This window comes from Scardinius erythrophthalmus (genome assembly GCF_964197995.2).
Source record: "Scardinius erythrophthalmus genome assembly, chromosome: 18".
Classification (NCBI taxonomy): Eukaryota; Metazoa; Chordata; class Actinopteri; order Cypriniformes; family Leuciscidae; genus Scardinius; species Scardinius erythrophthalmus.
Genome location: NC_138238.1, coordinates 5,237,408 through 5,254,887, shown reverse-complemented (window position 1 = coordinate 5,254,887; position 17,480 = coordinate 5,237,408). Strand labels below are relative to the sequence as shown.

The following is a 17,480-nucleotide window of genomic DNA, read 5'->3' as shown; positions in this document are numbered from 1 at the left end:
AGCACAATTTTATATAATGGCGCAAGAAACAATAATAAACTGTTAACTGAAATGATGACTTGACACTAATAGCAATGCACATAATTCATCAAGATTTTATTTGCCCTCATTTTTCCCTTTTCTGATCATTAACGATGTAATTAGTTGTCATGATTAAGGCGAAGGGAAAATATGCAACAGTTTAAAGATGCAAAGACGAATGATTGATTCTCCCTGTTTGTCATGCACTGACGTTTACGCTGCTTTGATTTCCATCTCTCTCTCCCTCTCTCTCTCTCTCTTTCTCTCTCACATTCCCTTTTAGATAAACCCATTACAAAAATAATATATAAATATATATATATATATTTTTTTCTTTTTCGAGTCTTAGCATAAGAGGACTTGGTTTTAAAAACATGCAAATGTGAAATGTTGATTCTCGTTTGCTTCCACTCTAGAGCCCGAAAATAGCCTCTGTAACATATTGTGATGAACTGGGAAGTCTGGAGCTGGCAGATGCGCTTTAAACCCAGAAACTTGTGCTCTTGGATTGATAAATCATCTTTCTTAACGCAGCTCTGCGTTGGTTATGATGAGCTGGTACACGCCTTTCACTACATGGCGTGCTCTCTGAGTGGTCAGTTGTCCGATTTTACGCACAAGCTTTAACCCAGAATCTCAGCACTGCTAATTTAATTTCTTGTATCAATGCCATTACCAGCCCGAACGCACATGTCAACGCTTTTCTGTGATGTTGGAGACAGACAGGCCCTCTCCAAGCAATTTGACTATAGCCATGCCTCTTCTCTAGCTTCTCTGGAGTTTTGCAGGTGTCATTCTGCTCCAGACCTTTAAGATTAAAAATGGGCTTTGGAAGATCTGGCCGTGGCGCAAAGATGCAAATAGGAAAGTCGTGGTGCGCTGGTATGATGCGTGGAGGGGACATCTGGGCACTGGCCATCTGACTGACTTTGCCTTGACATCTGGGAAAGCCACTGGTGTGTGGCACGCGAATCGGTTGATGTCGCTATTTAAATGCAAATTTGTTGGGGATCATTGGAGCCTCACCCCGTAAATTCACACAAAAGGAACACTTCACACACAATAAGGAGGAGGGTCGTTTCTTCGGGAGGTCTTGGCAACGCCGAACAAATCTTATTCAAACCCACACACACCTTCTGCATGACTAACTTTTCCTTTGTCCCGCGCGCTCGGTTAGTACATCTCCCCAAATAAGATCTAACATGGGCAGACAGAACAGAGCTCAATCCGCAGCGTTCAGTTTTTTTTTAAGAAAAATAAAGCTTTTTGTCATAGTAGAATATTTAAGGTTCTTTTAGACAGATTGTTTTCTAAAACAATTCAAAAAAGAACCCATAAACCAAAACATGGAACTGATAATGTAACATCATTATCGTCAACAATTAAAGATATTAAAGGTCTAAATATTTAATACACAAATCAATTTTATTTTTTTCATTAGCCTATTATTATTACTATTATGCTTGCAATCATATATTTTTTTTCCCCACGGAATATTTTGAAGATTATTTTAGATGCGCTTTTAATCTGGCACATTTTTTTTTTTTTTTTTTTTTTTTTTGCATAATAAAAACTGACATCTGACACTTGCGAAATGCAAAACGCAATTAAATCGGTTTCAGAATAAACACACCGGATTTTTGGTGTCATAAAATTTGTCGCGCACTTAATTTCCGAACGTCGAGGAGTGAAAGTGAAAGTTGGTGAATTAAAGAGCGCATTTTGCACGCTTTGGCTCCGGGCTCCAGATGAGCCTCAGAAATGAGCCGAGATGGATTCAGGCGAGCAGCTGATTCTCCAGTCTCCGGCCAGATGGCTTCTGAACACAGATTTGCATTCATTTTCGCCTAATATCTTCCAAAATAGAGGGGCAGCTGCATTTGTTGTCAAATAAGGTTTAAAACTCCTTTTTAGGACGGGATCGTTACCTACGCGATGGGATTGTTAAACTTCTCTAGTCAACAGTATCAGATTTAAAGGGATTTAGACTAAAACCCTAATTTGGTAATCAGATTGAAATCGCTTTGGTGTGTAATCTGTATTAGAGATACTGTAGATTAGGCCTAGAATTAGCAAACCTGAAATATTTATTATGGTAAGTTAGATAGATAGAATAGGGTTTGGAAAAATAATAAAAATTTGATAAAAAAAAAATAGATTAAAAAGATATCACATGCCAAATAGGGCTACGGATACTTTAGATTCATTTATTAGCACACACGTAATTATCATTTTTGATAACAATAATTATAAGAACACTTTACGTGAAACAAAAAACAACTGTTTCGTAATTAAGATAAACGTGTAATAATGATACAAAATAATAATCATTTGCTGCCTAGAGTGCCATTTAACATTAAAGTTCACAGAGGCATTCAGCGTATGCATGGATCAAAGTCATTGCGAATTAAAGACAAAAAGCATATCAATCTTAAATTGTCGTAAAATATAATTTTATTACTTACGTATTTAATTAGACGACGATGCAATGTGATGGATTTTGAGTCGAGGCAAGAGCAACAGCTTTGATAATTCACTTATCTTTGGCAATAGTCATTAACCCCCAACACTAGCAGAATAGATTGCTGTGTAAAACACATCTCTCTTCTCCTCTCTCCGTCCATCCATCCATCCATCCCTCCCTCCAGCGCACAGGGTCCCCAGATAACCAACATCGGACTTCCATTTTCGCCCATTAATTCAAATATTAACATACATGCACTGGCTGCCAATATCACGAGCACCTTACGAAACGAAGGAAAAAAATGACCCTTATTGTTCTGATAAATGATTATATTTTTATTACAAAAGACATCCTACTTCTTGCGCATAGAAGGAGAGGGTGGACGCAATGTTTCCCCCGAGTCCTTTCACAGTTTCAGATGTAATTCTGCAATAATTTACAAAATTAAGCGCGTACGCACGAGGACTAGGAGTTTGACATCGCCTCGTTTCGCTCCACGCACGCAAACTGTGTGTGTTAGATTCAAGCAGTCAGTGTTCCCATAATTTAAGACGCGCATTACGCCATTATGCAGATGCCCAGGGTGTTTATTATAAGGAGCATCTAGTCTTAAAATGCCAGTACACATTCCTGACTTCAGAGTAATCAAAGGAGAAACTAGTGAATCGATTTAGTCAATTACGCGCCCGGGACGTTTGGCACTGTCATTGTGATGATGATGAGGAGGATGATGGCCCTGTAAGAATTTTATTCTGGAAACAGTTGCAGCGGATGGGTGGTCAGTGCCCTTTTTTTTTTCTCCCCTCTTTTGCACTCTATAAACTTGCATGGCAGTTTCTCAGAATATATAGTTCCTGCGCGCCGCGCTTTATTCGCGGGCTTTCGTTATCATTCATTTTTGTTCCTCTCTGATGATTACTTGACATGATGTTCACTGGAAAAGCAGTAGCAGCAGCAGCAGCAGCAGCGACTCTAGTCTTGTGTGTACTCACGGTCCAAGCTTAAAGCCCAGCGACAGGAAGCTTCAATCCTCTCCATGTATGGGCAAAGCCACGCCTCCGTGCGCGTCATCCTCTGACAGCGTGGATCCCGTGGGTCTGGAGTTTTTGGCTCCCGGGAAAGGTTCCAGTCCTGGGGGATAGAGGGTTGAGTTTTGTATGCTTCCATCCATTCTGCAAAGACGCGCTAAAGGCCCCTCATCATCCTCTCCCGTGTCCGGGAACACCTCCACGGTGATCATTTACGCGTTTATTTGTCTTTTGGAGCCAGAAGTGGTGGATTCAGCAGTGTCCCGAAGCCTTTTTTGATGCTGTTGTTATAGAATGCCACCAAGCTAAGAGCATCATCACCATCATCATCATCCTCATCAACAGCAACAACAACCACCACAGAAAGTTGCGAGAAATGTTTAACTGAATTAAAACAACTCTAATATCCCTGCTATTTGCGCGAGTTGTTTCGCTTCTTCCACGGGAGGATCTTCATCTATCCAAACAAGCTGCTGGAGAGGCTTGAGAATCTTTACGCACTGAATCGTTCATGTGGTGCCAACGCAGGACGGACTGAAGAAGGAATCGGGACTGCTTTTTTCTTCTTCTTCTTATTCTTCTTCTCTTTTCGACAAATCCCAAACAAACTCTTACTGCTATCCGAAGGGGCTTCTTGGAGAAACGACGCGCCCTCGCTCACACTCTCATTTCATCTCTTTGGCTGGAAGTGGGTTGCACGCGAACTGTTTTAATGTTTGGGATTCAGGAAAATATACCGAGAGGGGGGACCACTATGAAAGAGGAACCGCTGGGCAGTGGCATGAATTCGGTCCGATCGTGGATGCACACGGCTGGGGTGGTGGATGCGAACACGGCCGCCCAGAGGTACGTTTGCCAAATCATCCGATTTTTAATGCATTTCTCAGATCGACCCCTAAATCCCCAATATGCCATGTATCAATTACACTCTCCCCATGCACCTCTTCGCCGCTTTCCCCTGTTCATTACATCATATTACAGTTTAAGTGACAAATCAAGAATTCTCCCATGTTTTCATTCTATCTACATCTATCCAGATCTCAAGTGTGTACGCCTGTTGTTTTAACCCACACTGGTGTCTTGTTTTCCCCGCAGTGGAGTTGGTCTGGCACGGGCGCATTATGAGAAACAACCGCCATCCAACCTCAGAAAATCCAATTTTTTCCACTTCGTCCTGGCGCTTTATGACAGACAGGGACAGCCAGTGGAGATCGAAAGGACAGCTTTTGTGGACTTTGTGGAAAAGGATAAAGTAAGCGCCACTCTGGAATACAGCTCTGAATTTTCACCTTAAAACTTCCACATCTCTAGATCTTTGGAAACACGTGCGCCATAAAACACTTTTGATGGATATCACAGAGATAACAAAACAAAACAAAACAAAATTAGATATGCATTATACACATTATTGCCAGGAATTATTCTACTAAAATAGCAAACTTGAAATAGAGTTGCTGGATAAAGGCTTAAATATGTACATGCATACAGACAAAAATGCATGCATTTCATAAATATATCAAAATAAAATTCTCAGCAGCCCAATAATGCCAATCTGACCCCAAACAAATGCTTATTTTCAGGAACCTAACAGTGAAAAAACTAACAATGGGATACATTACAAACTACAACTATTGTACAGCAACGGTAAGTGTAAATTTCTCTATTCAGCAGGGATAGATTTACAAGTGTTTTATTCGCTCAATGGAGCCGTATTGACTTACATTCAGTTTACTAAAAATGTAGTTCAGTTTATTCCACAAATGTAATTCTAGTAGAATTCTAATTTTTTTTTATTAGTGAATTTCAAGAATACTTTCTATTTTTTTTTTCTTTTTCCGAGGGAGCGTTGTATAGTTTTTTACACCAGACTTTTTCCACATTGAAAAACAAAAAATAATTTCCCACAGGCGTCAGAACAGAACAGGATCTTTATGTTCGGTTAATCGATTCCATGACAAAACAGGTAAGAACTTTTCTTTTCTCTTGCGTGTATCTGTGTATTTATATTTATAATCTGTGTGTGTGTGTGTGTGTGTGTGTGTGTGTAAGTTTCTGTTGCACGTGCTTTACATTAGGCTACATTGTTCATGTTTCTAGAAGTAAATACAGGATAAGCAAATACATCTTCTTTATATGTATCATTTATTGGAGATGCAGTGCAATTTATTGATATTGCTGCTTTAACTTGCTATATTTACTTGTACTTGCATGGACACTAATGTAAAGCCGTGGCTCATTTTGGGTTGCTCTGATTAATGGGGGGAGGTTATTTGGCGGATTTAATTTAATATGAATCACATTACCACGTTTTTCTTCTCTTGTAACTGCTTGATAATTCATTGCGGATTAATGAAATAGTGTGGGGCACACACAAAAAAATGTGTTTACATTTATATATATATATAGATTTTAAATTACGCATTTAAAATATAAAACATATACATATTTTCTGAGGATAAAGACACAAATAACCTAAAGTGTTATAATTTACGCGGATTAGTATTTTATAAGCCACATTAAAGTCTCACCCTCGCAAAGCATAATAGTCAAAACCCATATATGTGCATTGCGCTCAATTATGTTGTTTTTATTCAATCTTATTAATCTGAGACAATATCTAGCTCATATGCGTGTACTTTTATAATGCATACATTATTTTAATAATTTTACATCACAGCATATGAAATAAAATAAATATTTAAAATGCACTTTTTTGTCTTTTTTTTGGCAGTGCAATATTTATAAATTGGCATTCAGTTACTAAATGTTCGTGTGTCGTTTATATCGCTCGTGAAAACGCACTTTTGTAGTGATGTAATCAGATCTGGTTAAAGGCGTAAAAATAAAGCTCCAGGCGTGAGACAGACACTTGAGTTCATATTGTGCTCTGATGTTCTCTGAAATCACTCTCAGCTCATTCCCATTGTCCATTTCAGCCTCTCATAGTAAAGAACAGGGCGGATCTTTAGCTTGATTTTGAGGCTCTTGTTATCTGTAGTTTATCCATCGTTTGGCATCACAGGACAGAAAATATGAAGGTTTTATCTGAGGCGCCTCTGAATGGAGCTGAACATGATCAAAGAGTCAATGGCGCTGAACAGACACTTTATGGTTTTCCGTATATTTTCAGTGAGAGGCAGGCGTGGAAAAATAAGGATACGTCAAATAATGTCTGATAAATTCAACCCAGTGCTCGTTTTGTTATTTGCAATTTCTAGACGTTTGTTAGATATGACCTAATAAAATTCATTAATAAAATTAATGACATCAAAATTAGAAACCAACGCTTGATTTAGCATGCAGTTGGCAAATTAAAATTCAAAAGTGACCTAATTGCGACTATACTTTATTATAAGTTCTCATATTTTTTAATGCAATTTATTTTCGCTCCGTGCTTATTTACGCACATTAAGCTTGCATTTTTTTTTTTTACTTTAATGTGTAGATATACAGCAGGGCTTGGATTTTCATACATTTATATGTACCGACAGTACTGTTTGTGTATTTATATATTATTTAATATATCGTTTTATTATTATTACAATGATGTGTTGTGCAAGAGCGCACTCCAACGCGCCCCACGGATCCCACGGAAGGACGCGTTGGAGTGCGCTCTTGCACAGTACATCATAACGGGAGCAGGGCAAACAGGGAGGGAGGGAGGGAGAGAGAGAAAGAGAGAGTGAGACAGAACGCGCAAAAAACACCAAGGCCCGTGCGCACCTACAGCTCCAAACGCCATCTGTTAAAGCCAATGCTCAAAAATTACTCAAGCGTACCCCCCGACACCGCTTTTTATCTAAAGAAAAATCATTGTTAGCGGCTCAAAATAAACAACAGATTGCCCATTAGCACTCTACCCCTAAATATCTGCAGATTATAACCGCGTTGATGTGTACGGTTATGGGTATTATTTACCGCGGCCATCTGCGTCGGAGAAGCGACAACTATGTGATTTCTATTATCATTCCCCAAATAAATAGCGCAAAGATCTAAACAGAAACATATGCGACTCTTCATTTCTAAAGTGATATGCATGTGGTATAATTTGTCATCGCAATGACCGGCCAAGTGTTGTTATTCATTTCAAACATCATATTTATTTATGCAAATTAATAACACAAAGGTTATCTCTATCTAGAATGTGGGCATGTGTGTTGGTTTACAGATAAAACATTGTTTAACAATGTATGTGGGCTAAATGGATTTTATTTACGCACCTTCTCATGTCAATTTTTAATTGATGAACCTGAACTTTGTACCATAAACCACATTTTATTTTATTAGGTCCAATTTTTTTTTTTTTTAATGGAGAAATTAAGTTTTATATTTAAAATTTTGACTGTTATATTTTACCATGTGTGCAATCCTCTTGAAGATATTCACTGTTACTTTTATTTTAAGGCTATTATTTATGAAGGACAAGACAAAAACCCAGAAATGTGCCGAGTTCTTCTCACACACGAAATTATGTGCAGGTAAGAAAATATTTTCAGATAATTATAAACCATTACACTCGACTGCATTATTGTATTTTATCAGCCATAATGTCTTGTCATGTTTTCATAAATGCGTAACGCACACGATGTAGGCCTATCCAGGCCTCCGAGCATCAGCCTTACAGAAAATCAATGAATCCCTGAATAGATCTGCCTGGATACGCTGAAAAGAATCCAAATGTTCAGAATTGTCAGGCGGCTTATTCATAATGATTTACGGTTCGCTTTGCGTCCTGCTCTGCGAGTTTCAGAAGTTCTACTTCAAAAGCGCAAATTTGACTGAATCATTTGGTGACATCGGATTTACGAATGCTCTCACTGGACTTTTAATACTATAGAGGATAAAATGAAATTCACACACACACACACATGCAGACGCGTGTGTGCGTACTGGGGCCTTTTGGATAGTGGCTTTTCATCCTCAGCAATTTGACCGTGCGCCACTTTGTCTGTTCTGATTTTTACGCGCGCGCCACAGACGGTTAATTTAAAAGTAAAAAGGACATTAAATAAAATAACTGCACTAGAAGAGAACCCAACACGTATGGAAGCAAGCACTCAATTCCCCACCAAATCGGAAAAGAATCAGAAGCTTGTTCAGAGGTCAAGCCACATCCTTCTGCGCTCAATATAATAACGCTTCAAACTTTTGAGAGTTTACGGAGCCGTATTTACCGATAAAGAAAGTTCCTCGCATCGCACTCTGTTGCGTGCGTCAAACCGCACAGATGCGTTTCCGAGTCCCAAGCAGAGGTCCATAGACATACTTTAATCACTTTAGCTGTCAGCTTTAAGGAGCTTTACATGTTTTCCATACCATATGGTGTTAATTTAGCTCACTTAGACATGTAACCATTATACAAGTGGGCTTCTTTAAATTCAAGAGGCATAACATTTTTTTTTTTTTATCTCAGTAATTCCAACATTAATTAAAGAAAGCATAATGGAAGCATCTTCAGGGCCTCAAAATGGAGGCATTGGCACATTGTAGGAGACTGATGGAGGCTTTTTGAGCTGGTAATTAATAAGTGCCCCACAGAAATCCTGGTTGAAGGTGGCATCTTGCATCCTCTCCAGACACAACAGCTTGACAATTAGAGGTAAACAAAAGCTGGGGCTGAGAGAGAGCTTTCCCCCCCTCCCAGCCTCCTGGCACCCCCTCTCCTCCTCTCAGCACTAAGACAAACACTAAAAACATGCTGTTTTCCCTCCTTCAGCCACAGCGCCGGGCTCCGTGTTTACCCGCCGCCCGCATCTGCGAGAACCGCAGCCACCAACACCATCAGGCTCTGCCAGAACCTACGCCAAACACCTCGCGGTTAGCTAGAAAAGAGGACGAGAGAGCGTGTCAGATGAATAAATCTAAACACACGGTGCTCGAAGACCAAAGACACATGCAAGCTGTTAGCTGATTCTCTCATATCTCATCTCATGTCTTGTCTTCTCTCTCTCTCTCTCTCCCTGTGTTCGTCTCCACAAGTCGGTGTTGTGACAAAAAAAGCTGCGGAAACAGGAACGAAACGCCCTCAGATCCCGTGATCATCGACAGGTAAGACTCTGTCTGCTTCTGTGAGTGTATAGGGCGCTGCGGCCCAGCGTCCCGGCCTGGGTTTGCCCTGTGTTGTTGTGCAGGTGTGTTGATGTGGAAACCCGAGGGTGTCTTTGGGGACCGTGTAATTGCTGGTGAGTTGTCAGGGAAGCACTTTCCCCGAGACTTGCGATCTAGAGAGCGTTTGGTTTTAAACTCACAACTCTTTCATCCTAATTTGTTAACAGCAGCTCTGCTTATGTTCTCTGTAAACAGTGCACTGCCTCTCGCTGGCTTTGTGGCACGACTGCGTTCCGCAACAGAGCAGGAACGTTGCGTCTGCAGCGCGCATGTTTGAGGCAAAAAGGTGTCTTTACGTTGCGCTCTGTAGTGCTGCCGGTGGGAAATGAGTAATGTTTCTGGGCTGGCTGTTGGCGGTTGCATGTTGATCACATTAGGGAAAGCGTGTTCAAACACACCGGCTCCCGCCGAGTGGGTAATTGACGTTCTTTCTTTTTTTTTTGCAGCTTATGTTTCTCTTTGTGAGTATGGCTGAAGGTTACACTTACTCGGCGAGTCTTACACTTCTTCCTTTTTGTCCAATTATCCCTGTAGTGGCAGCACGTACGTGGATTACGGCAGGGCAGTTCTTGGACTCGCGGTTGAAACGGTAAATGTGACAGGGAGCGCTGGCTCCTCCAGTCCGGGCCTCTTGGAGATTAGTGAGCTAGAACAAGCCTACCTTGCTCTGTAAAGCCAGGAGAGACTCTGTTTCCATCTGCTGTAAAGAGCCATGAATAAGCATCAAGTGCTGCCAGCAGCAACCGTCTCTCTCTCTCTTGTTTTCTTGCCGTAGCTGTTGCAAAGTTATCCCACGATCACAAACTTGTCTGTCCACTGAGTGAGAAATTAGATTGGAGGGTTAGATGATGGGTAAAGCCGTGAACGAAATATGCGCCACCAGTGGATAGCAATGCTAATGTTTGACTTGCTGAAATAGCTGTTTGCTTAGCAGGGAATGTTTGGTATCTGACAGAGGGAACATCTTTCTTATTAGTAATCAAATAGCAGTGACCAGTTGCCGCTGTCAGTCAGCATGCATGAAGAGTGTGAAGCGTCGGAAAAAAGGACTCATGCCCTGTGCGTTGAAGCTATGGCCGTGCTTGCGTGTTTGGAGGTCTGAGCATTTCCCGCTCTCACGTCATGTGGTCGTGAAGTGGAAACCCTGCTGTACTACACAATAATGTGAGTGAACGCTAACCATAGCTCTATAGTAACTACATGTAGTTAATTCATATTATTACTCTGTACTTACATTGTACTTAACTCAAATAAGTACTATGTAAAAATCATACTTTTTGATTTCAAATTAATCTTAAGTATATTTATTTATTGCATTCTGGGATTTGCCTTTCCATGAATAAGCAATGCTGCTTTGCAATTTGCCCAAAATATGTTATCTTAGAAGGTAGCATAAATGCTAAAGCATAATGACGTGCGCCTGTGATGCCCTAAAATGTTACCAATGTAGGCAGCCCACTAGATTTTTGAACAGAGCCTCTATTTAACCTTTTTTGGAGGGGAATATGAGTTCCTTACATTTTCTTCTGTAAACACTCTCAAAGAGTGTGAATCAATCTCGGTAACCTTTGTTATCTCTGCATTAAATGATTAGCTTGTTCAAACAGACGTGCTGAAGAGCTCTGACAGTGTGCGAACAGTAATTAGTTACAGGACAGACATTCATGCACTCACTGTAACTCAACCGCAAGAGAAAGAAAAGCTGGAAGGGGGGAGGGAGGGAGAAAAAAAAAAAAGAGGAGTCCCGGCGAGGTGGAGGAGGATTTGTTTTGGTTTTCTGAACAGAAGATAAAACACATATCACTTCCTTTTAGTGGATCCTGAAAGGAGTCTCAGGCAGTCAGAGTCGATTCTCCCAACTGTGGCTTATACAATGTATTTACCTTTAAAGAAAAACATGAACACTTTACTACAGGGTTTCACTGATATTTACCGCATTGACTCTTCCCATAAATTGCTCGGCTTTGTGTCGTGGCTAAATAGAGGTGGATGGATCGGATGTCTTGGCGCTTTGTGCTTCAATCTGGCGAACAATATGTGTAACACTAGTAAAAGAGGAAAAGGAGAACAGTGCAAAGAAGCTCTGATACTGGGCAAAAAGGAGGGATATTGTGGTAGGCTGAAACGGTGGATAAAAAAGCTCACATTTTGATTGTGAGGCGTCTGAAAGACTCGAGAGGATCATTTTCATAGAGGGCCGATCCGTTCTGTCAGATCACAAAAGCAGATGTACTTCATTAGCCGACTGCATTGTCTGCATATCACAACTGTGAACAGATGATTTTATCCAACGCTCGGAGAACAAGGCGGCCGGGAGAGCCCGGAACGCACGGAAACACGAACCTCAGATGACTGAAGCGTTCGTGCAGGTGGGGTGTATGATATACAGCTAATTTGTAATCACAGAACCAATCCTGTGGGGTAATGTCTTGTTAGGTCCGTCTTTTTTCTCGTCTCTGTGGAAAAAGGGGAACGTTACAGTACACGAGGGAGTTTAATGCGTAGCTAAGGTACGTGCATGCTCGGTCACCGTTTATAAACAAGCGTTTGCGCGCACAGGAAGTAGATCCAAAGTGCAGTTGCGTGAGCGGACAAGAAAGGGTCGGTTGCATTACAATCAATACATTTAACTGGGTTGGACTGAGGATAGATAGACAGACAGATAGAGGGAGAGAATGTTCTGCTAAACATGGCGATGGTGACCAGAAGATCTGGTGATCCATTATCAATAACGTTTTCAGCCACATTCTCCCAGATGGCACATGGGCCAGGCATACTGCTCGTTGGCACGGGCTCGGACAATAACTGGCACCCGCTCGCTTCTGGCATTTTCAATGGAGTTTAGGAGACTTATCATTCCAAATGTGTCCTATTTTCCTGTAGTCAAGCCAGACATCTGTTTATACTATTTCTCTTGGACTTTAGTGCAGCTTTAGGTTCTTCACGAGGAGAAGAAGAAGAAGAAGAAGAAGAAGAGAAAAAAAAACTTGGTTGTATTTCACAGCTGTTACAAAATTTCAACCTCGATGGATCTTTAAATATTTCACAACCCGACCCTGCTTCTCCATAGATTATTCATCTGAATTTTTGAAAGATAGATTGAGCATCAGAAATGAGGAGTTCTACAGCTAGATCCTGAACTCTTGTAGGTGATGTCTTGAACACACGTCAAGAGCGAGGCGTTGGATCATTTACCGCCCCCGTATCAGTCCGAGAACTAATAATACCTCTCCGACTCAAGAGCGATGAGGGTTTTCCTAGCCAACCGATCTCCCTTTCACTTCCTGTCAGAAAGGTCAAGACATGCTGACCTCTGACAGACAACCCCCTCCCTTAACTGAATAATTCATGAGATTGACTTTTTTTGTCAGCCAGTTGTGTAGCAGGACTGTTTATGTAGCTCATTTCGCTGAGGCTTTTGCACCTGTTCAGGCCGCATAATATTTGGGTCCCGATGCTGATTTAGCTAAACACTCATTAATTTTTTTCATACCGAAGGACCTTTCCAGAAGGGATTACGCTTGGTTATTAGCTAGGTCTTCCTTGAGCCAATATGCTGGGGGAAAAATAAAATAAAAAATTCGGCCTGTTGCAGATTTTTTTTAATCTTGAAAAACCAACTCAGATAGTTCCTCCGTTTTTTTGCCCTTTTGTTTGTATCTGCTCCGACCAGGCTACTTAAAAAGACCTCCTCCCTCTCATCCACACACAGGCCTTCTCTCAGAGCTGAGCAAATGCCAGCATTTAGAAGGTCAGAGCTTTTGTTGGAAAAGCGCTATGTAAATTAGCACCAGCAAAAGGGACATTAAACAAAATTCAATTCATTGTCTCCCTTAATGTCATTTACATTTTTGGCTCGGGCCCGTCCTGTCGAGGAGAATTTTGGAGATGATTTTAATTACATATCAGCGCTGGAACAGAGGGCTGTCTGGAGCGAGACGCATTTGGATCACCTGTAAAGAGAGGTTTATTTACCAATGCACTTGAATGGCAGGTTTTCACAAGCGCTTGCGTGATGTAATTAAGCCCGTGTTAAGTGTTAATTCCTCGGCCTGTCTTTTTCCTTCACAGAAAGGCCTGTTTCGCAGACACACCACAGAGTTTAACCTTTAGTCCTTGTCTTGTAGATTTGAATCCTTCTGCATTCTCCTAAACATAGACAAAAATCACTTTTAGCAGATTTATTGCACCAATCTGAGCCCTTATGGAAAAAATGTGCAAAAATCACACCTTTCGGGGCACAACCGCAGTATCTTTTGTACCTTATTTACCGCTAAAGTAGTACCTTAAAGGTATATATTACTACTTTAAAGTACTAATATGCACCTTTAGACAAGATATGACGTTGTCTTTTAAGGGCACTGTCCCAGCGACAACCTGTTGTACCCCTAAAGGTACAATTTTTACACATTTTTCTGACATTGTCCAAATTGTTGTCTTCTCAAATGCTTTCTAGACTGAGAATGTCCCTCCCTCTAATACTGTGTGACTCTGACTTGCAATAGCAAACAGCAAACCATGCTGTGATGTAAACTAAAGGCTATTTAAATAAAAGGATGATCCCTCTGATGTGTCCCACCCAAACACCCTGTTAATTGGAAATAAACCTGCGCAGGATGTGCAAAACAGGCCTATGACTGAGTGGTAGAGGACACTTGAACTGCCGCTTTTGCCTCCAGCCACGAGAGGAATATTTGTATTTATTTATATCTTACCTTGTCCAGGTGACATTCAACGGACCGTGTGTGTGTTTGAATGTTTTATTCGAAAAGTCCTTGTATCTACTGTACAATAGAGCCACAGCAGTCTTGGAGGATGTGCATGCACGTATATGTGTGTTTATGTTCACAGAGACACACGTGTGAGAGGAGGAGAGCGCCGGAGCTCCATTAGACCTGATTAATGAGGTTGCAGACAGCAGATATATCTCTGGCCAGGTAACAGCCTCACTGCTCCAGGTACACAGGTGTGCACAGCAACTCCTTATTTATGAGACAGTCAGCAAACCCTCTGCTAACATCAGAGAGAGAGAAAGAGAGAGAGATTGTGTTTTTTCCTTCAATGGGCCAAAGTGAAAGCAGAGTGTAGATCTCCACTACGAGAAGAAAATAACTCAGAATAGTGTTCCTTCTGTCACACAGGACTATACTAAGATGTTTGCAAGTGTATTGCTTTGGTGTAGGTTGTGTAAAAGGTTTCTTGCACAGGTTTTTAGTGAATAATTGCTGGTTACATTCTGTCTTTTTTGCTCTTTCCTATTGCAATGTATGTGTGTGGGGCATTAGTCAAAGGTGCAGTGTCATTTCTGCACCACTAGAGGCAGCAAAGTGAATTAAAAAAAGAATGACTGTTTTCAAACAAGTTTTAGAGACTCCCCCTGTCGGCCATGGGTGGGAAAAAACAGATAGCTCCATCTCAAGATCATGTTATTGGCTGACCCAATGTTGCTATATCTGGCCTAGTCGGAAAAACCGACTCCAATTAAATTTGGAGCTGCTAAAGTGGCAAGTCTGTCTTTTATTATGTGCAATAAATAAAATTGAATATTTTCTTCCATTTCAATATTAATCCATGTTGCATTGATAAATTGAGGATTTTCTTTTAAAAACATTGTAAGAAAAAAGGCAAGTGTTTTCTAGTATGCAAATGATTTATCATTAGCATACTTAAGGTTCTCCTTATGCTGGCGTGTTTGAAATGTAGACCAAAAATCTTTTGTAATTATTTGTTAATTGCTCTTTTGTCTCTCTTCGACATAATGATATACAAAAATGCCTTTGCGTGCAGCGTGGATGACACTGTCACCTTGAAACTCTTCAGAACCGACTACGCTTCTAAACTCCTCTGTTATGAACTAGTGACTTCCGTCTCACTAGAGGGATCAAGAGAGAGAGAGAGAGAGAGTGAGAACAGCTGGCTCTTTCTAACGGTGAATAACTGACAGTTGTCTGTAAGAGGTTTTAATGAAGATTGCCACCTTTTATGCGAGGAACTGAAGGGATGCCAGATCTACAGGAGGGGAGAAGCAGAGCTTAACCTGCCCTTGGCAGCTAGCACTCAGCTCACACTCACACAGAAAATGAGAAACAGCCTCTGCGGTCAAAAAGCCAAACCTTAGCGCTGCCACACATTGCTTGCACGTAGAAGTGGGTCAAGGCCTAGCAGATGTCCGACAGCACACAACTCCAGAGCAGGCTTCTCCACAACAATGTCCTCTAAGGAGAGAGATAAACACTTTCGTATCTGAAAAATAATCGTTGTACGCTTTTAAAAATAAGGTTCCAAACAATGTTTGCAGCCTGATTACAATAGGAAAATAAGTAAAGCAAACCACATTCGCATTTTCAAACATTTGACAGATGCTTTTATCCAAAGTGACTTTTACATTTTATAAACCCCTCTAGTGAAAAATAGGGTGGAAAAACATTCTGAAGTGCTGCAGAGAACCATTTAGGAACCTTGTTTTTTTAAAAAAAAAGTGTAATAACAGATTTTTTCTCTCTTCCACCTGAGAGATATCACCTTGTCTCTGTAATTTAACCAATCAAAAACACTCTCTGCCTATGACATCATTTTGCACATTCAAGTTTGATGGCATCAGGTGGCGAAGTAAGAAAAAAAAAGGCTAATTGTTTTGAGCAACTTTTTCTTTTCTCTTTTCTTCTAGAGACTAGAGCAGGGACAGTGATGGTCTTGATTTAGCCGCTACATGCTAATAGTACTTGGCAATGGCAGTGTGTGCGTTTCCTTTTTTTTTTGGTGCCATGTGGGTCTGTGTGTGAGAAGGGAAGGGGGAAATGGCTCTAGCATGTGTAGACAGGAGGGAACCCTGCACTGTGTTGTTGTAAGACGTGTTGCAAAGGCCCGGAAGACGTCGGCTCCGAGGAGTCTATAGTGAGAGACAAAATCCATGCACACACTTAAGGGTGAGAAAAAGCTGAATCGGGGCGAAAGCAAAAGTAGAAGAGAAATGTGAAAATGATAGTTTTACTACAACAACCAGTGACATTGTGTGTGTGCGTGTGTCTGGTGGAGATATTGAGAGTCTAATCAGGACTCCGTGGAGGGGACATATGTGCTTTAAAAAGCCCCTTTTATTTGATTGAGCGCACAAAGCAACGACACTCCCCTTTTGTTGGGCTATATGAAAACCCCCGCTGAGTGTGTCAACACGCGCACACACATGCATATGCACGCATGGATTCACATGCAACAAATATTCACGTGCATAAAGCGCGATTATCGACAGACACGTAAAAATGTGATTCCACACATGCATGCAGACGCACACAAAAACTCACCCCGGGCAGTTGGAGAGGGTGTGCGGTCACACAATAGCTCGGCGCGGGTGCACGTTCCTTTGAATAACAACCGGGAAAATTGAATCAGTCGTGGTTTAGGAAAGACTGAATGGAATGCATGTCCGAAGTTCATGACGCTTCCCTCTGTGAATGCGGCCAACGTGTCCCATTTCCACAGCACAACCTGTTTTGCTCAAACTTCACACCGTGAAAGAATTCAAACCAGAATCTGCTTTATGTGCACGTAGCTGACAATGCTTTAAATTGAATGTTTATTTTTTATTTTGACTACTTCTGCAGTTGTTTCTAGTTCTCGAGCGCTGCGGTGCCGTAGAATGTTTTCGTGCTAAATTAAATTGACGTGTTTGGTTTCCTTTCGGCCACATTGTCTATTTTACATGTGCGGAGCGTCCTGTTTAATTCTGTCAACACTATGTCAGTGTGTGTGTGCGTGCGTGTTTTAGGCTGTAAAAGCATGATAACTTGCTTTTTTTTGTGGTGGATGTTGGCTTGATCCGTACAGTTCTCTTTTCATATTCGCGAATACACACCCACAAC

The 17,480-nt window shown here is 41.0% G+C and overlaps 1 protein-coding gene across 19 annotated transcripts in view; it reads left to right on the top strand.

Moving 5' to 3' along the window:
- The first annotated feature begins 2,809 nt into the window (after nucleotides 1-2,809).
- ebf3a (EBF transcription factor 3a) overlaps nucleotides 2,810-17,480 on the top strand; it is a 92,241-nt gene continuing 77,570 nt past the window's right edge. For 18 of the 19 annotated variants that reach the window (XM_081393020.1, XM_081393030.1, XM_081393018.1 and 15 more), the window contains exons 1-6: nucleotides 2,810-4,359; nucleotides 4,609-4,765; nucleotides 5,094-5,157; nucleotides 5,421-5,476; nucleotides 7,918-7,991; nucleotides 9,493-9,561. In XM_081393020.1, coding sequence (XP_081249146.1) covers nucleotides 4,226-4,359; nucleotides 4,609-4,765; nucleotides 5,094-5,157; nucleotides 5,421-5,476; nucleotides 7,918-7,991; nucleotides 9,493-9,561 — 554 coding nt within the window. In that variant the 5' untranslated portion in view covers nucleotides 2,810-4,225. The remainder of the gene's footprint in view (nucleotides 4,360-4,608; nucleotides 4,766-5,093; nucleotides 5,158-5,420; nucleotides 5,477-7,917; nucleotides 7,992-9,492; nucleotides 9,562-17,480) is intronic. The other variant, XM_081393023.1, reaches the window with a different exon arrangement.